A 20756-nucleotide genomic window follows, 5' to 3' on the forward strand; every position below is an offset into this window, starting at 1 on the left:
CGGTATGTAGTCAAGCTGGCCACATGACCACGGAGACGTCTTCGGACAGCGCTGGCTCTTCGGCTTTGTAACGGAGATGAGCACCGCCCCCTAGAGCCAGAAACGACTAGCACAGATGTGCGAGGGGAACCTTTACCTTTTAATCGATCCATAAAAGCCACCACTTGTGTGTTTATCCCATGTGAGTACAACTATGTGATGGCAAAATTTGCTTTGCCCAACATGTTTTTATACCCTGGGTGAGAAGAGCATCTTTATGCAGAGCACTCCACTAACACTTTAAGATTATTGCTTCTCTCCCATCATAAGGTTGGCTTTGCACGTTGGTGTGTATGTGCATGTGGTCTTTGCAGCAAACACAAACACAAAAACAGAGGAAGGCAAAGGAATGACACAAATACGGGACAACATGTCTTGTATTATTTTCATATCAGGCAACAGTAGGATTGCAGGGTACATTAATAGGGAATTCTTGTTATAACTGCCTTAACATGAGCAGGTGGGTGCAGATTCATCTCTGTAACCAACCGACAACCAGAGATGACCAGCAGCACTCCAGGGTGCTAAGAGCTGCCTTCAACTTTGAAAGCATGGTCCTCAGATCTAACTAATGGACACGCCAGCCATTGTAATCTGTATCCCGATACACTCCTTGTTTGGACATTTTTTGAACAGGAGATGGAAATTTGAAGAGGTTCTCAAAAAAAGCCCTCCGTAGAGGTGTGGGTGACTCAAAGGCTGTCCAACACTAGACGAGAAAGTGGACAGGGTACTGTATCAGAAACCCGTGTTCCCAGGTATGTAGATGCTTATTCAACCAGTTGTAGGAGAGCATGGCCAACACCGGTACCAAGGTCGCATTTGAACCAGGAGACACTTTCTGTTCGAACCCTTCCAAAGAAAGGAACAGTTTCAGTTCAAAGCGGGCATCCAGCTGCTTCTCGCGCAAGAGGTCAAAAGCGAAGGCCACATGCATGTGGTTCTTATTGGTGATATACAGCACCCCGCCGGCCACAAAGGCATTGCCAGCCTTGGACTGCGGGTAGGTGGTGTTGATGTGCCGCAATACAGAAAATGTCTCCTCATCGACTTCTGCCACCATGATGTGCGCATCAGGCCAGGAAAGGTACATCACCCAGAGACCATTTTCATCCACTGCAATGCTGAAATACGACTTGGAAGTGCTGAAGAGATACATGCGCTCATAGTACCAAGAGTTCTCAATGAACAGTGCTTTGGATATGCCCGTCTCAAAGTGGTACCTGCAAAGAAGATGGCGGAAAAGAGCTGAGAATGATCATCCAAGACAGGGGTCTTCAAACTGGACAGCTTTAAGACTTGTGGACTTCAACTCCCAGAATTCCTCCTCCAGTCATGTTAGCTCAGGAATTCTGGGAGTTGGAAGTCCACAAGTCTTAAACTTGCCAAGTTTGAAGATCCTTGATCCAAGAGAACAAGACAGCACCCTGGTTTTCAAAACTTATGAAAAACACAACAAAGGCACCTCACATAAATTCCTTTCTGATTTCTTTAGGTTTAAGCGAAGGGCAATAAGGAATCTGAATATATTGGTTTTGTTTTTCATAGAATCGCAATAAGAAAGGTCTTACAGATTGTCTAATGAAATAGAGTTTTTCAACTTGGCACTTTCTAGATATGTATGGACTGTAGGTGTAAGGCCACACCTAGAGTACTGCATCCAGTATTGGTCACCACACTATAAAAAAGATGTTGAGACTCTAAAAAAAAGTGCAGAGAAGAGCAACCAGGATGATTAGGGGACTGGAGGCTAAAACATATGAAGAACAGTTACAGGAACTGGACATGGCTGGTCTAGGGAAGAGAAGGACCAGGGGAGATAGGATAGCAGTGTTCCAATATTTGAGGGGCTGCCACAGAGAGGAAGGGGTCAAGCTATTTTCTAAAGCCCTGAAGTCCAGACAAGGAATAATGGATGGAAATTGAACAAAGAGAGATTCAACCTGGAAATAAGGAGAAACTTTTTGACAGTGAGAACAATGAACCCATGGAACAGAAGTTGCCCTCGGAAGTTGTTGGGAGCACCATCACTTGAGACTTTCATTGGACTCCCGTTTGTCAGAAATGGTGTAGGGTCTCCCGCTTGGGCGGGGGGTTGGACTAGCTGACCTACAAGGTCCCTTCCAACTCTGATTATCTGTTATCTGTTATCTGACTTCCAGAATTCCCAAACCAGCATGTACATTGATGAGGATCCTCGGAAGGGAAGTCCACATATCTGGAAGCCTCAATTGTTGGGAAACAGACTGTACACCGTTCAGGAAGATGGGAAAGGAAGGGAAGAGCAAATACTAAAGAAATCCTCCTTTTTCCTTCTTGAAAAACTTTGCTTTTGAAATTTCCATTCAAAGAAAAGGGAAGTGGGAGGAAAAGTCTCATGCATTTATCTTTTGTCAATGCAATCCAGGTGTCTGGATGAATATCCTGTTTGTCACGGCATTTATCCTCTCCCTTTGCTTATCACGCTTCTAATAAATCCCAAGGAAAAACATAATGAGGAAATTCCTCCTTGGGAGCTTTTTCAAGACTGGGCTCTCTGGGCAGCCAGGTGGACGTCAGAGTGACGGGAAGATTTGCACAATCAACTCCCACCAGCTGAAGTAGCTATTCTTGCCTCCCAACTGGAAAAACAGCTCAGAAACATTATGACAATCAGGTAGAAGGGTCCTTTCATGGAAGGGAGGCGGGGTGAGAAACAGCAGGGAAAATTTTATGCTCATAAAAAAAACAAAAAACCACCACTTGGAGGACAGCTAAACATCTGAAATAAAGTCAAATTCCTATCCAAACCTTCACCCATCTTCTCTTCTTGTGTCTTCTGGGAGAAATGTTGCAAGTTTTGAGATGACCCCAGTCTTTCAGTGCATCCAAACAACAAGCAAAAAGTTCCTGCTTCAATTTTTAGCCAAAAATTCCTGTCTGCCACTTCTTCCGTGGAAGCAATCGGAAGCCCCCTTTTAGAGAGCCAGGGATAACTAAAAGATTTTGCTTAATGATCAAGCCTGCCTTTTAATAAATTAAGCTCTAAATTAGGCTCTCAAGACCCTCCTTCGTTTCCATGCTGTGGCCCCCTTCCCAAGGGGAGAGAGAGAGTGAGGAGCAACCCACACCTGCTTTCAAACTAGGCAATGTTGTTTTTGGCTCACACATCAAAGGCAAGGAAGTGGGGAAACTACTCATGCTTTGCACCTGAGACCTTGTGAGCCAGCAGCGCTAGGCCAGAGCTCTTGAGCTATCTCAGCTCCCACACATTTCCAACCAGATGGACAGCCCTGTTTGTTACATGGAACTTTGAATCAACTGTACAATGTCAACCCAATGTTTTTTTTAAAAAAAGGGATGGGTCTTTGGTAGCTCTGGGATAAGAGGAACAAAGGATGTTGTTCTGCCTAAGCAAATGTACAATTTAATGGACAGACAGGTGAACATGTGGCAGTTGCTGATGAGTTCTGGGCACAAGCCAACAGAGACACAACTTCTGGAAGGAGATCCATAGGTTCTATAGATCAAGAACCAGCCTGAATTTGGGGGAAGAAATCTCTTTCAATCATTTGTCCATCTAGCCCCAGAAGACGTCCAGATTCTAACACAATGTCAATTTCTGCAGAGCAGGAAGCAATAATACTACACAAACACATGGCTTTTCAGTTGGCAAAGGGACCCAGAATTACAAACCTAGAAATGACCTCTCGAAGGCCGCACAATCCAAGAGAACAAGAACAGGAAAAGCTGCCTCACACTGATTCTGACCAACACTCCCAGTACTGTCCACACTGATGAGCAACACCTCCTCATGGTTTTGTTTTACCTGGAAATACTGGGGGGGGGGTGTGTGATGTTGGTTTAGTTTACTTTACTTTATTGTCATTGCACCTCGTACAACGAAATCAAACACCACCTTCAGTGCACATCATGACCATGAAAACGAACACAAACACACATCCTTCACATTCTATACGTTGAATTGAAAACCCCTGACATTGCATTAATATTACACTATACAGCAGAGTTCAATAGAGCTACTGCCCTGGGATAGAAGCTGTTTTTCAGCCTATTTTTTCCTTGTTTTTATTGTCCTGTACCATCTGCCAGGTAGTAACAGCTCCAAAAAACGGGATTCCAGGATGAGATGGATCTTTAAGAATGTTTTGAACTTTCTTAAGGCAGTGGGAGCTATAAAGCTCTTCCAAAGAGGGGAGAAGGCAACCCATGATCCTCTGGGCAATGACATTAACCCTCTGGAGCACTGTCCTACCTGCCACTGTGCAATTGGCAAACCATACAGAGGTGCAATAAGTTAAGATACTTTATCCTGCAGTAATCCCATTGCTAGGGTAACCCTGAATGGGATGGTATATGAACATCCCCTACCCGATGACCTCTCTGACTCACCAGCTGAACATTTTCCAATGCTTAAACAATTCTTTGGTTTTCTCTCCTGATTCCTTCCAGAGAACCTTTCTTGCCTTATCCGCAAAGGTCAAGCTACCATTGCTACTTACTTCACAACAATGTTGCGTCCCACCCGTTGATAGTACAGAGCATGGTTGTAGATGGCATGGCCGCATCCATAATATGACCAGGGCAGTTCAATGGTGGTGTAGTTACCATCCCACAATGCGTTGAGGTCCTGGTACTCCTTGATTATGTGTCCTGTTGACCCAAAGTGCAAAAGTTGAGTACCTGCTCATTGACATTCCTAGGCTTTTCTAACTCAATACAGTGTAACAGATAAGCTGCTGGTCTCCTCTAGACCAAGAAAGGCTTCAACTTCAAGTTCTCCCTCAGCTGATCCAATGGTATGTGGGATTGGCCTTGGGAGACAATTGAGGGGAACCGTCAGGGGTGGCTGCTGGGGGTTCGCAGGGGTTCGGGAGAGCCCCTAGCTAGGAATCTGTGCAGTTCAGAGAACCCCCAAAATCCCACTCCTGGCTGGCCCTGCCCACCTTGCCCCACCCCTCCCAGAAGTCCCCACATGGCCCATTTTGGATGCAAGTAAGTGCAGGGTACGCACAGAGGCTCAGGGAGGGCAAAAAAAGAGCCTCCCAGAAGTTCAAAAAGGCCGGAAACGGGCCTGTTTCCGGCTTCTAAAGAGCCTCCGGCCCCCAGGTAGGTGGTTTTCGCCCCCCCGGAGGCTCAAGGAAAGCCTCCGGAGCCCAGGGAGGACAAATACGCCTCCCCCACCCCAGTGCAGGAGGCCAACTAGGCCACGCCCATCCAGCAACCAGGCAGAGAACCCGTTGCTAAAAATTTTGAAGCCCACCCCTGGGAACAGTCTCATAAAGTATAGTTGGGCATCTGAGCATGCTTCCAAAGTCGGCCACGTCGCAAGGTTGACAACCACAGAAACTCATGAATGACTTATGGCCAAATCAATCTCTCACAGCACTACCTACAAAGCAGATTGATTGTTACTATGACACAAAGGAAAGGAGATCTCTATATATATATAAGTTATCCTGAGCTCCTGGGGGAAAGGCAGGATTATAAAACCTTGCAAACATAGCTCACCTACCAGGATTAAGCAGCTAATGTACATTTTCACACTGTCTAGCTTCACATATTTTACAAGGCTATGATTTGTCCAATAAGTCACAGATGACAGCATTTATGCCACACTGGAGTTACGCAATTCTGGCACAATACAATCATAAATGCTAAGCCATAAATCATAGTTGGATAAATCCCATTGGTGAGGTTTATCCGTTATGTTTAACCAGGGTTTCTTGTATAAATCCTGATTAGTTGACTTCATGCAACATGCTGAATCATAAATCACGGTTCATAAGCCCCCATGGATGGGCTCACTCAGTGTTTCAAGGCAAAAAAACAAATTATGGCTCAAGTGATGCATGAGCCCAGTGAATGAATACAAAGAGCGAAACTGAGCATCAGATCCACGGCTTAGATCACCATCCGAAAAATGTAGGGTTTGTTTTAACTTTCTAAGGACAGCAGCATCAGTGAATCTGGGCACGGTCTGCATTGTCCCATTTTCACACCCGTTAAGAATTTATCTTCCTTTTTAAAAGAAGGTACATTGTCAATTAATTAATTAATTAGGGCGATTGTTGGAATCCTGACACATGGTATTTGAATCCCTGGGTTTTGGGTTTTTTTAAAGAAAAAGGACAGCATATTAACATGACTTCTAAACAGCCAAAGCCTCCTGGTGCTGCAGTGATTACAGTGAAGTATTGCAGGCAAACTCTGCCCACAGTCAGCAGTTCGATCTTGACAGGGCTCAAAGTTGACTCAGCCTTCCATCCTTCCAAGGCCCGTAAAACAAGGAGCCAGATTGTTAGGGACAATGTGCAAATAACGCTTCTACATTATTTTCATATTGCATACTACTCTTAACTGTCCAGAGAGTGCTGTAAAATGCTGTAGGGTTGGCATATAAGCCTAAACGCTAACACTATTCTGAAAGCATAACTGAATGTCCTGTTTTACAAGACCAAGCAGGTTTACTCCAAGTTTACCCGTAAAATGCTCAGCGATCCAAATCTTTTCATCGGTGCGGTTTCCGAGATCTACCATCCATGCTCCGTAACTTTGCTTCAGCTTGACAATCTCTTCAGGGCTCCCAATAGACTCGATCATGTTTTCTAACAAGGAGAGGAGAAATCAGCACAATAGACTGCAGGTGGCAAACCCAGAGGTGGTCTTCAGCCGGTTCTGACCAATTCTGGAGAACCAGTAGCGGGAATTGTGAGTAGTTTGGAGAACCGGCAAATACCACCTCTGACTGGCCCCGCCTCCCCTCTATTCTCTGCCTCCCGAGTCCCAGCTGATCGGCTGGGTCTTCTTTGGTTGCCCTGCACAGGAGAAGGGAGCTGGAAAGCAGGTTAGTGGGGTGGGGAGGGAATGGGGATTTTGCAGTATCCTTCCCCTGCCACGCCCCACCAAGCCACGCCCACAGAACTGGAAGCAAAAAAAAAAAAATGAAACTGGGCAAACCCTCATAATTTTTCAAGAAGGATTTGGAAATGAATTACTTTACCGGGTTTTCTGCGTTGATAGAGATGGGCTGAGTCTTTGGCTTTCCCGGCGAGAGTATCATCATTTGGAATGCTACAAGCCTCTCCTAAAACCATGGAGAAGAGAGAAAAGCAGAGATTGTGGCTGAACTTTGCCCCCCTCCCAAAAAAGGCATTGTTTCATGATGCTAAAAAATGATTAGTACCACCCGCTAGGTTAGCTAAAATGTTTACAAATATGTCTAGCAAATGTTGGAAATGTAACCAAAACACAGGCACATATTACCATATGTGGTGGACCTGTGCTAAAGCAAAAAAAATTAAAAAAATTGGGGAAAAACACATAAGTGGTTAGGAAAGATGATAGGAAAACATGTAGATTTTAAACCTGAACTTTTTCTATTAGGTATAACACCAGAAAAACTTGATAAAAAAATATATATATTTAATGTTGCATGTATTAACAGCAGCGAGGATTACATTTGCGCAATATTGGAAAAGTGAAAGAATTCCACGAGACGAAGAGATCATTAGGAAGATACCCGATTATGCAGAAATGGAAAGACTCACTTTGAAGATTAAACAGAAAGAAGATACAGAATATTATCAAACATGGAACTTATTCTACCAGTGGTTGGGAGAAAGGGATGGAGAAAAAGAATATAATCTGTACTGCTAAGCAAATAAAATAACCCAGACAACATGGTGTTTATTAAGCACTAACAAAATCTAAACAACAGAAAATCAATAAAACTTTTTTTAAATGATTATATTTATTTAAAATGTTTTCCTTACCCTCAACTCTTCAGATTTCTTTTTCTTTTTTAATCAATGTTCATCACTGATGATAGTCTATCTAATGCTCTTTTATACCTTCCCTTATCACATCCATATTGGGAGTAGAGAATGAATTCAAGATTCCAACCTCATCTTGGCCAAGACCACAATCTGGTGAGGCCAAGACCTATTTTGATGGTTATTTAGGGGTTCAAGGGTCCTTAAGCTACTCGTTTGGAGGTTAAGACTTATAAGCTACACAATAGACAAAGCCAATAGTGTCTCAGCTCACAATTCAAAGGTTAAGGACTCCTGTTTACCCCTTTCACCATATTAAGTGAGAACTTCTTCCTGATTACTCAACCCTAGAAACTTGGGCTTGTGGCAGAACTGTGTGTTTGGAGAAGAGTGATATTTCTTCAGATGTTGTGGGAGCTTCATTGCTGAAGATTTCAAGAAGACACTGAACTGTCATCTATCAGAAATGGTATAGGAGGTTGGTCTACATGACCTGCAAGGTTCCTTCCCACTCTATTCTGATTGACTGATTGGGATAATAGTGACATGATCCTGATGTTATTCTATTCTTATTCTGCATTCTCTTCTCATAATCTCTTCTCTTATTCTGTTGTTCTGTTCTATTCTATTAATTATTCTATTCCATTAACTATTCTATTATTCTATTCATTAATTCTATTCTATTCTGTTCTTTCTTTCTATTCTATTCTATTCTATATTCTATTCTCTTTCCACAGTTCCTTTTCCTAAGGAAAGCAGACAAGCACCCCTTAAACCAAGGTTTTAACCTTTCTGTGTGGAAAAAGTCAAGGTCCAAACTAGCATTTGTGATGAAGACAAGAACAGGATTTGTGACTTGCCATAACCTTTAACAACAATTTTAAAAAAATGAAGGCCGTCCATGTTTCCATTGGATATCTTCCAACTCCTAGGAATCACTAAGTCCACAAATCTCAAACCAGAAGCAAGCTTCATACTTAGATAAGCTTTCCTGCCCCACATGCCACCTTGAGTTCAGGGTGAAGAAGCCGTATTGTTTCAAGCAAGGCTCCCTGAAACCTACTGCAGCTACTTCACAGTACACAGCATTCTCTCCTTGTAAAAGAGCAGAACAGCTTGTAGTTATGTTCTCCTTGAGAACAGGAATCCCTACATCTGTAGAGGAACATTGTCAAGTAGTCCCCTTCTCACAAAGCAGACTTTGAAGCACCCTTAGGTGTTGTGTGAGGTTGCTCTAAGGGTTGTATTATCATCCAAAACCTCCCTGGTTCCCCATCAAAACTGTTCTTCAGCCTACTGTAATGAAATATGATTCAAGAATGTGATGTGGGGGGTAATGATCGTGGAAAGCATAAGTGTTCCCACAAAGGCATAATATTCAATTGAAATGGATAAAATGTTTAAGATATAAATGATTGTTAAAATTAATGATTAGAACATGGTATACTAGCAAAAAAAATTGTGAAATGAGATTTGAAGTAGAAGAAGGAGGAACATTTCAATGAAATATTGAGCTATAATATGTGATGTGGGGGGGGGATAATTATGGAAAATAGGGCTCTCATAAAAGTATGTGATTTAATTGAAAAGTAATGAGTTAAACATCTAAGGTATGAATGAATATCAATATTAATGAATAGATTTGTTTTATTTTTGATAATATAGTATAATTTTAGAATGTACCAGACAGAATCCCAATGTATGTTATGTATTTTATATTAGGTACTATAAATATAAGGGAAAAAGATAAAGGCATCATCTCCATATAGTGTACAGGAGAAGTATTTCTTCTTTTTTTTAAAGAAGAAAAATAAATGATTGGCTGGAATAGAACAGACAAAGAATAATAAATATTAGGATATGAATTGAGAGGAGGAAAAAAAATTGAGAAAATTTAAAGGAGAGGAGAAGTTATATAGAAAATTGAAAATGTTAATAAGATATGAAATGGTATGTAAAATGAATATGAAACTGAACTTGTGTCTGTACCAAGAGTTTTAACCCGGGACTAAGCAACTTTCAGAAAAGAGAATTTTTATGCTTTTATGTTTTGTGTTTATGTGTATTTATGTATTGTTTGTCTTGAAAATAAAACTTGTTTTTTTTTAAAAAAAAAAACTGTTCTTCAGCCTAAAAAAAATGGGGGGAGGAGATGTTGCTTTATCCAATTTTGAGTTTACTCATAATATTCTTTCGATCTCACAAGTGAGGCTGGAGGTTCAAACCAAATAGACCTCTAATGCTGGTGCTATAACCTAGTTCAGATCCCTTCAAAGTAGGAGAAAAGTTAGTTTGTACAATCTACAATTCTCTCACATCCTATTTCTGGTCTTCAGAAGTTGGTAACTTCAAGCAAAAGAGCCAACGGGAAGAACTAGAGAAGAACTCTGCTTTGAACCAAAGTAGATCATTCAGTCCCAACTCTCAGTAGCCCCATCTTCACAGCCGTTCCATCAAATCAGATTCTCCAGAGTTCCATGCCAGGTTTTATCCAGCTTGTCCTTGAACTAGCTAGGATCAAGCCTGAATACAAAACTCTGTGCTCTGTTTCTCCGTTTCTGAGCTTAGAGATGGATTTAAGCATCTCTCTGGGTTCATTTGAGCCCTCACAAATCAAGGCTTACCTTGCAAATGATAGCTCAAGTCCTTATCCACTCCCAATTATCTTCTCCTCTGTCACATAAGATAAGACAGAAGCTAGACACAGCAGGAGATGGAACCAGTAGGGGTGGCAGTTCCATGGTGAGCTAATCAGCCAGCCCCCAAAATAGTACATAGAGGAGAGGGTGAAAGCAACATTCCCACCCCCCACAGCATCCTTGAAATGGCACGTTCTGTTCCAAGCATTGGAAGAGGGCCATGTACCCACTTCACAGGGTAGAAAATAAGCAGGGGCTACCTTCAGGGGAAAAAAAGACAAAAAAGGTGAGAGCCACCAAAAATAGCAGAACTAAACTCAGGGGGATTTTTTTGTGGGGTGGGGAGGAAGACGGAGATACGTCCCTGGAGCTACCTAAGGAATGATCCAGACATAGAAAGAGCAGACGAACTTCATCAAAGCTTGAAAGGAGAAATAGCTCAAGAGGTTCATTTGTTTTGACCTGAAGACAATAGTCTAGATCAGAGGTCCCCAAACTTGGCAACTTTAAGACTTGTGGACTCCCAGGAGTTGAAGTCCACAAGTCTTAAAGTTGCCAAGTTTGGAGAGTTCTGGTCTAGATCAAATGAACAACAGGTTATCTCAAATTTGAATCAGAAACAAAATGGAAGAGAGAAAAAGCAGAAGATGGCCCTTGGTTAGCATCCAGAAACACTCACCTGTGCATTCGGTGTTGTAGATCTTCTCCTCCTGGGACTTGGCTTTACGCTTCCCTGAAGTTCCTGGTGGCCCCTGAGGTCCTGGTGGCCCCTGAGGTCCTGGTGGTCCCTGAGGTCCCGGGGGACCAGGATCACCTTTCTCACCTAGAAGCACCAATCAAAAAATGGTGAGGAAAGAATGACTGTTTCTGAGAGGAAGCTCAAGGTCACTAGTAATTTTGGAAGCTTTGCTTGTTGCTATACTCGTCTCCTCTCCCTCCATCCAGAATGCATCAGAACCCATCAATAACAACAAGGTGGGCCTCTCCATCACCATTAAGGCTCTCTTCAGATCATCTCTGCTACCACATGTGTTTTCTGTAGACCATCATTTCACCTTACCTTCCGAAACCAGTTCATTGGTTGCTTCTCCTTTGTCCCCTTTGGGCCCTCTGGAGCCCTTTTCACCTCGTCCCCCTTCTTTTCCAGGTGCACCAATTTCGCCAGGATCTCCTTTTTCACCTTTCTCTCCAGGATCGCCCTTAGGTCCTGGAAAACACAGGAGAACATTAAATGCCACAAGAGACAGGCAGACGAGAATACGGTGCAATCCCAAAGAGACCTGAATTCAACCCCCCGGTAGTTTCCCTACCCTGCTTGCCCTGAAAATATTCATTTATTTATTTGTTGACTTATTGTCAAAACCATTACAGAATTTATTTAAAAAAATATCCACGTTAATACATATGTACGAAACAATATATACCATACATAGATAAAAGGAAGAAATCCAATGAAATTAACGTTTCCTTGAAGTGTCTGTGGAGATTCTCAATCATGCAGATCATGGTTGTCCCAAAGGTGCTTTACCCAAAAGGCAACTGAACTTTCTTGGTTCTTCCCTTGAAAACATTTTGCTTCTCATCCAAGAATCTTCTTCAGAGCTGAAGAAGCATCTTGGATGAGAAGTAGAATGTTTTCAAAGAAGAAAAACCAAGAAAGTCCAATTGCCTTTTGGAAAAATCACCTTTAGGATTCCTTGAAGGCATCAAAGGGCTTCTATAAGTTAAGGCTACCCATAAAAAATTTGCTACTGCCTTGAAAACACCCAAGTATTGATCACTTAGTAAGAATACCTCAAACTTCTCATCATGAGGAGCATAGCATTCAACGTCTAATGCTATGTCTAAACCAGATTCCAGCTAAGCTGCATCTCATTTAAAGCCCAGGCAAAATTATGTTGGCTGAGGTACTGGACCAAACGAATCCTTTGAGGAACCTCATTGTTACAGAGTCACTGAGGTGATATGGGCAATGTACAAAATGTAAGGAGTAAATAAATAAATCTCATTCCATATGATGCAACAATCTAGTCTGAAAAAAACCCAAATAGACCAAGATCTGTGACAATGTGGATTGTCAATATCAGCCCTACTTGGGCCTCGGAGGGAAAAATCAAATCACCAGATATAATTTGCCTGAAACTCCTCAATGGCTCCAAAGATTAAGCTGGAGAAGAGAAGATAGATCAATTTCATCACTCGTGTTTTGTGAATATACCTGTTTTCCCTCTTTTTCCTGGTTCACCTCTTTGTCCAGGAATCCCAGGAGCACCATCAGATCCATTCAAACCAGGCGATCCATCGATTCCAGGGGGACCTGATGAAGTCAAATAATATTTTTTTGTGTTTTTGTCTCTGGCCAACAGAAAATTGGACACTCAGAGACAGAAGGAGGTTCCATTCCAGTGAAGATGCTCATAGGACCATATTAGTGCTTCACAAACAATGGTCGCGGGGGAAAGGCAAGAGGAAAGGCCCATTTCTCTATCATAACCAAGGTCATCTGAACAGGCCCCCAATCCTTTGGTTATTGTATCAGGCTAAGCCATGGTTTGTTACATTGCATAAACTCATAGGATTTACACATAGAGCACATCAAAAGCCATCAACCATGGTTCAGCAGTTGCAAGGGTTTGATTTACACTAAACCAACAGCAGGTTAAGTTGTGATCAAACCTACCCATGGCTCAATAACATTACTCTTATTTTATAAAAAATATTTTATAAAAACTCTTATTTATAAAATTATTAACATCCAAGGCTCATTCTGGAGTTCCAAGTGGCCAACACTAGCAAATTTCCAATTGAAAATTCAGCAAAGGGGAAATCATAGAGGAATGAGAAGCAAAGTGAGAAAGCTGGATAAACAGGGGAGAATTTTAATATTAGGGTTGTTTTTTTCAGTAAGACCAAGATAATAGAGCCAGAAGAGAAAATATATATTACCTGATAATCCTGGTGGACCTAAATAGAGAATAAACAAAGAATTACAAATCAAGACCAAGCATAAAGTAAAGATAAATGGTAAAAATTTCCCTGTCAGTCATGTCTGACTCCAGGGCATGGTGTTCATCTCTATTTCTTGGCCAAGGGAGCCAGCATTGTCCAAAGACATTTTCCATGGTTATGTGACCAGCATGGCTATATGCCAGTGATGGCGAACCTCGATGATGTGCTGAAAAGAGAGCGCGCACACACTCATCGAGGCCACAACCTGGAAGAGGAGCAGCCCAGGGGGGCATGCGTGCACTGGGAAATCAACTTCTGGTTTCTGGCATGCACATGCACACCGACCAGCTGGTCTTCTGGTTTCTGGCATGCATGTGCGCACAACGATCAGTTGGCTGGTGCTCATGAGCATGCCAGAAACCGGAAGACCAGCTCTTCTGGTTTCCAGCACTGCTGCACACATGAAGGCCAGCTGATCATCATACGTACATGTGCACCAGAAATCTAGAAGAGGAATGGGTGATGCCGTGCATGCCAGGTGACATGGTTCTGTGTGCCACTTTGGCTATATGCCAAAGGTGCATGGAACACAGTTACTTTCCCACCGAAATGGTACCTATTTATCTATTCGCATTTGCATGCTTTCAAACTGCTAGGTTTACAGGAACTGGGGCAAGTAACAGGAACTCACCCTGTCCCATGGCACTTGGGTCTCGAACCTGTGCTGACAGCTTTCCAGCTGACAAGCTCAGCATCTTTAACTGCTAAGCCATCGCACAACTGAATACTAAACCAAGAGCACAAAGCTTAGATGTAGAACTATGCCAACATCTTACAGAAAACAAGAGAAATATTTTAATGAGCCCAACCAGGTTCAAGAGCCATTTAGACACTGGGTACACCTTGCCGATTCCAGCTAAGAACATATTGTTAACTCTTTTTGAAAGAGATCAGGTTGGAGCATGACACACATCCCAGGAAAATCAATTATTTCCTTCAAGACCATCATCATTGATTCCCTTACCTGTTAGACAAACTCCTTTTGTGCTGTTGCACAACTCAAGCATTACCCGGACCTAAAATAAGAAGACATTTCAAAGGTCACCTGCATTGCACAGGATTTGTACTTTGCCAGGAAATTTCAGAGAATTTAAATTTGGATTCCTAACACTGAAATAATTTTAACAGTTGTAGGCCTGGGGTTGTAATCTCACGATCTTTTCATACTCCTCTTTTGTATCTTTGGGGTGAAGAAAGAAAAGAATATAGATTAAAATAAAGAAGGATTCTCAGATTACAGCCCTGTTCTTAGAAACTTCCAGCTTAGAAAGACACATGCCTACATGTAATACATTTCGTCTTAATTTTAATTCCTAGCAAAGACGGTTTAAAATTTCCATGAGCCTTAATAGCTCCAGGAGGCTTCTGAATGAGCAATTTCTGCATCGTGCTGGCAAAGAGGGGGAAAGGTTTCTAAAACTCCTTTTCTCTCTCTCTCTCTCTCTATTCATGGCCACCCCATAAGGATCAGATGAGACTTTCAGGAAGGCAGCGAGTCTGCTCTTTGTGCAAACAATATTGCTTACACTTAGAAAAAAATGCAAAGTCCCAGAGGATGACGAACAGAGCTCATGTTCCAAAATGTGACCCAGACTAACTTTCAGAGTGAGGCCACAGGTTGACCTTCCCCTGTGAGACCATGGTGAAGAGACCAAGCAAAGAAAGACAGATGGTTTTAAAACCAGTCATTAGTGATTAGGGACGATCTACTTCCCATACTCTGCCCAGTCCGAGCATATAAAATCTATCAACACTCCACGGTTGTTACTTGTGTGGTTGTGGCTAGGAGCATGGCACCCTGTAACCTTCAACCTAACCTATTCTTTGCCACTGCAAGCTTGCAAGCTAGAACAGTAGAACAGAAGTCCTTAATCAGGGGTGCGATTCAACCAGGGTAACAAATGGTTCAGTGAATGCACGCTTTGCGTGCGCGCAGAGCATTTGCTACTGACCTTCTCCAGCAATCTCTCTGCGTTAAACAGCTGGTGCCCGGCAATCCGCTGTGCCATGCAGAGATGGTATTCAGCAGGTTCTGACCAGTTCTGGAGAACCGATAGTGGAAATTTTGAGTAGTTCAGAGAACTATGTCTACTATTGACCTCACCCCTTTCCTAAGAGGTCTGTAGGGGGCGTGCATAAGCGCACCAACGTGCCTACCGTCCCTGTCCTATTCTTTCTTTTACTTTTCTTATATGTATCCATGTATTCATAACTATGTTTTTACTTATACCTATTATCTTGTAAGCCATTGACAATAAATAAATAAATAAATTCCACCTCTGACTGGTCCCGCCCCCATCTATTCTCTGCCTCCCAAGTCCCGGCTGATTGTTGCCCTGCACAGGAGAACGGAGCTGGAAAGCAGGTTAGTGGGGTGGGGAGGGAATGGAATCCTTCCCCTGGAGTGGGGTGGGAATGGAGATGTTACAGTCGTCAAGGTTGAGATTCAAAAGATGCTGTCGCTGGTATCGAGTAGGTATGATTGCATGAGGTCATGAGCATACAAGGTCCAATCATATAAGTGCATTTAACTGGACCTGAAAATAAATTAAAGCTTGTTTAGCCCTGGCTTCACCCATTTCTTTGTCCCACCTCTGCTCACTTTTGAGTCTGGCCCTGAATGTAGCATTCAAAGGCCAAAGATGGGACACACCACCTTAAAAAAGTTGTCCATCTCCATCTAGATCTCCCAACATGGAAGCTTGTAGGACCCTACAGCTCCAAAGCTGTGCAACTTAAGGAGACACCCATCTGCAAGCAACAGGTAAGAATGGGATAACAGCCTTCTTGGACTCCGATTCTCCATCCACAAAGAAGACAATATAATATGATTGAGAAAAATTAGCAGGTAAAAGCAGTGGGTCCTCCAATGTTGATCATTCATGGAGAGCCCAAACCTATTTCAGAATCTTGGACCGTGGACAGCTTAGGAAAAAAAAAACCAATTATGCATTCATGTAAGTTTGATTCAATGAATGAGAAAAATGAATGGCAGCAGCAGCAGCAGCATGGATGAATGTCGAATCCCGAATGTCCAATGTGTTCCATTTGTTCTGCACTCTCTGGGCTTTTCATTTTATCCACAATGGTTAATCATACCGATTTTTATTTTATTTTATTGTTTCATGTCCTCCAGTCTCAAAGCAAGCCTGATTGTGAAGACAGGGACACCCTATGCCTTTCTTCTCTCAACAAACACACAGCAAGGTTTTAAGAGAGATTAATTGCTCGCTTATTGCACCCCGAAAAAAGATGATGAGGACTCTATGAGTCATTAAAGAAAAAAAAAGGGAAAAAAGAGGGGGCAGAAATTGCATCTTCTCGCATTACTTTGGCAGAGACAGCCCAGTGAGAAAAAGGCCCTAATTTTCTGTTGTTCAGGCATTTATCTCCATCTCAAGATTTTGCCCCAATACTGCTATTGAAAAGACGAGAAAAGAGGCAATATTGAAAAGAATATTGAAGTTGGAAGAGGCCAACTTCATCCTACGATCCCGTTACTTTGTGATGAAGCACAAGCGTAAGAGCTAAATGTCTACGGAGGTTCCTATCCAAGAAGCGTCTTCAGCTCTGGTCCAAAGGTCATAGCTAAATATCTATGGAGATTCTCAGTCATCCAGGTTATGGTGCTTTTTAAAGAGACAACTGGAGTTTTTGGGTTTTCTTTGAAAATGTTTTGTTTTGCTGAAGAAGAACGGAAGAAGCTTCTTGGATGAGAAGCGAAACGTGTTCAAAGAAAAACCAGAAAGTCCAGTAACTTGTTGAAAAAGCACCTTTGGGACAAGTATAGAAGCCTAAAGGCGCAAAACCTGAAATAGGGTTGCAAGAGAAGTCTTTTTTGAAGCCAAGCTCAACTTATGGTCTACCTCCATGCAGCTTGCTTTTAAAAAAAAAATAGAACAGAAATATCACCAGCTCTCTCTGGGATTATTGTTCTCTGTTCATCACAAGGTGAAGTCACACGTGCCAGTTCTTCAGCTGGTGTTGGCCTTCACCCACCCGAGATTTCCTCCCAAGAACCTAGGATGTCGTAATGCATTGGCGTAGTAGGAGTATGGATTCAAACAGTGTGCAATTTTGCAATTGGCAGGTGGGAATGTTGTCAATGCACAGATTGTCTAAGACAGGGGTGTCCAACTTTGGTAACTGTAAGACCTGTGGGCTTCGTGGCCAGCTGGGGAATTCTGGTTAGTTGAAGTCCACAAGTCTTAAAGTTGCCAAGGTTGGACACCCTTTTTCTAAGGTATTTTTTAGTATAGGCACCCAATGTGTCAATAACCACTGGGACACCATGGTCAATGTATGCCATAATCTTTCAATTTCAGTTCAGATCTTGATACTTCGTGGTCCTCTCCAAATCTTTGTCTTCTATTCCACTATCCACTAATATTGCCAAAGTTAGAGGGATTTTTCTCCATGGCAACCTAACTTGTCCTTCAGCTCTTCCAAGGTGCTGAGTCTTGCTTCTGGTCATCCTCTTCTTCTCTTTCCTGCCATCTTTCCCAACTGTAGAGCCTTCTCCAGAGACTTGGGTCTTTGAATACTATGTCCAAAATAGGAAGATTTGAGCCCATTCATTTGACTCTTGAGTGAGCTGCTGAGTATCATGAACAATCATTGCTGACCATTTTTAGAAACAAACGTCGTTGGTTCCTTATTGAGTATCGATCGCTTACAGGTTACTTATGATTTTCTTCCAGAAAAACAGCTAACTTAGAGTAACTTCAACACTAACAATCTATCGCAAAGCCAAGATGTAAGAAAGAGGTTGACCTAGTTGGGTTTCTGTAGCTCAAGGGTCTTCAAACTTGGCAAGTTCAAGACTTGTGGACTTCAGCTCCCGGAATTCCTGAGCTAACATGACTGGAAGAGGGAATTCTGGGAGTTGGAAGTCCACAAGTCTTAAAGCTGTCCAGTTTGAAGACCCCTGACTTAGATGATCATTAGCTGCTTAGCTACTGTTGGCCCTAGTTTTGGAACTTTGATTAATGGCAGATAAGGATGGAGAATGTCTAGTGGTGGCTTCTAACTCCTGGAGTATTTTTCATGACAGGAGTTTCCAACCTTGGCAAGTTGAAGACTTGTGGACTTCAACTCCCAGAATTTTTGAGCTAACACGACTGGAGGAGGAATTCTGGGAGTTGAAGTCCACAAGTCTTAAAGCTGTCAAGTTTGAAGAGCCCCTGGGACTCCAAGAACCCAAGTCTTCTCCTTAGTTCAGAAACACCCCCTTTTAAACCTGGAGCTGATTCAGCTGGAGAACGCCGCAACTGGTCCCAGAGCTGTCCAGCCGCCTTGAGACATTTCCCCCAGACCTACTCAAGAGACGGCAGGGTGGGCAACGGTCGCCCACCGGAAAGAGGCAAAGTCAAGGGAAAACCTCCCCACCACCAGCTTCGGGCCCCACTTGTAAGCCCAGGAACACCCCCCCCCCCATCCCCCCCCCCCGTGCCTTCCCCAGGGCGCCCCTACCGGCACCATCGAGTAAGTCATCAGCATGAGCATGTCCTCGCTCTCCGCTCGAAGGTGACCCTTGGCGAGGCCGCGTCGACGCTGCTGGCTCCGCTTAGCCCGGCCGGCCGGCGGGAAGGCGCCGTCGGTGGGAGCGGTGGGCGCCAGCAACGCCCGGAGCGCGGCCGCGGGGCCCCCGGAGGACGGCGGTCCCCGCAGCTGCCTCGCCTCCTCCTGCAGCTCCCGCAACGCCTCGCTCAGCTCCCGCCACTGGGCCAGCAAGAAGAGAGTCCCGACGGCGCTCAGCGCCGAGATCAGCCCGGCCGCGGCCAGAGCGCAGCGCAGCGCCCGGCCAGCCCCGCCGCTGCCGTTTCCCTGGCCCTGCATCGCGGTTCTTTGCTCCTGGCGCCGGCCGGAGAGAGGCTGTGTGCGCGTCCCAGGGCGGGGAAGCTGCTGCTTGCGGCTCGGCCCCGGGGCGGCTCTTCTGGCCCGTGGGCGGCTGAGTCACCCGGGTGCCAGGAGCACCGGCCGGCCTTTGGAGACGGCAGGGAGCCGACCCGGCAGCCCACGTCCCTTCCCGGCTGCAAAGGCGCGCAAGGATCCGGGCGCAGGCGGGCGCAGGCGGGCGAGGCTCCGGAGCTCTAGGGGACCCAAAGTCCGGCTGCTACACGGTGAACTTGAGAAGGGTGAAACCACGACCGGCGAGTCTAAACCATGGTTTGCTGAAGAACTGCAGTTTGTCGAAGTTGGGTACGCGCGCTAAGCGCGGTTTAGGAGTCGTCGCGGATGAGGATTTGCCACCGGCTAAGCCCCAACCAAGCAAAAGGAACAGCGTGTGAATGGTTCCTGTAGCAAACTAATAAAAGGGGGAATATTGGTAGTTCTGGGTTGAAATGAGGGGTCCTTTGGCGCTCTCTGAGCTTGCTCGTTTTCTTGCAAACGTTTCATTACTGCAGAAAAAAACAATGGCTACCAACTTGCCTTCCACGGAGGACCTGTATACTGCACGAGTCAAAAAGAGGGCTGTGAAAATATCTACAGACCCCTCACATCCCGGACATAAACTGTTTCAACTCCTTCCCTCAAAACGATGTTTTAGAGCACTGCGCACCAGAACAATTAGACACAAGGAGAGTTTTTTCCCTGAACGCCATCACTCTGCTAAACAAATAATTCCCTCAACATTGCCCAACTATTCACTAAGTCTGCACAACTATTACTATTAATCCTCCCATCCTTCCTTTCACCCATCTTCTGCCACTTGTGACTGTATGACTGTAACTTTGTCGCTTGTATCCTAACGATTTTTATCCTAACGATTTTTATTGACAGTTTCCTAGTGTGATTTGATTGCTTATTGTACCCTATGACCATTATTAAGTGTTGCACCTGATGATTCTTGACTCTTGACTCTTGACGAATGTTTCTTTTCTTTTATGGACACTGAGAGCATTTGCACCAAGACAAATTCCTTGTGTGTCCAATCACGCTTGGCCAATACAGAATTCTATTCTATTCCTATTTTCTATTCTATTCCTATTTGGTTCCTATATTCTATTCTATTCTATTCTATTCTATTCTATTCTATTCTATTCTATTCTATTCTATTCTATTCTCTATTTTATTCCTATATTCTATTCTATTCTATTCTATTCTATTCTCTATTCTATTCTATTCTGTTCTGTTCTGTTCTGTTCTATTCTATTAATCACTTGTAGCTTTTATATACACTGAGAGCATTTGCACCAAGACAAATTCCTTGTGTGTCCAATCACACTTGGCCAATAAAGAATTCTATCTATCTATCTATCTATCTATCTATCTATCTATCTATCTATCTATC

At 43.5% G+C, this 20756-nt stretch overlaps 1 protein-coding gene across 1 annotated transcript; it reads right to left on the reverse strand.

Annotated features, from left to right (window-relative positions):
- Window positions 1-397: 397 nt before the first annotated feature.
- On the reverse strand, window positions 398-19346 carry GLDN (gliomedin). The gene is made up of 10 exons (XM_087972688.1): window positions 18935-19346; window positions 14427-14478; window positions 13400-13417; window positions 12672-12770; window positions 11514-11660; window positions 11133-11276; window positions 7043-7126; window positions 6522-6647; window positions 4542-4692; window positions 398-1262 (listed from the first exon to the last, which is right to left on the reverse strand). The coding sequence occupies exons 1-10, from the start codon at window positions 19298-19300 to the stop codon at window positions 749-751; spliced, it is 1701 nt and encodes a 566-aa protein (XP_087828814.1). The 5' UTR covers window positions 19301-19346; the 3' UTR covers window positions 398-748.
- Between the last annotated feature and the right edge of the window lie 1410 nt (window positions 19347-20756).

Source organism: Notechis scutatus, chromosome 11, assembly GCF_049901735.1.
Source record: "Notechis scutatus isolate UNSWTSFEM ecotype Mainland chromosome 11, rNotScu1.2, whole genome shotgun sequence".
NCBI lineage: Eukaryota > Metazoa > Chordata > Lepidosauria > Squamata > Elapidae > Notechis > Notechis scutatus.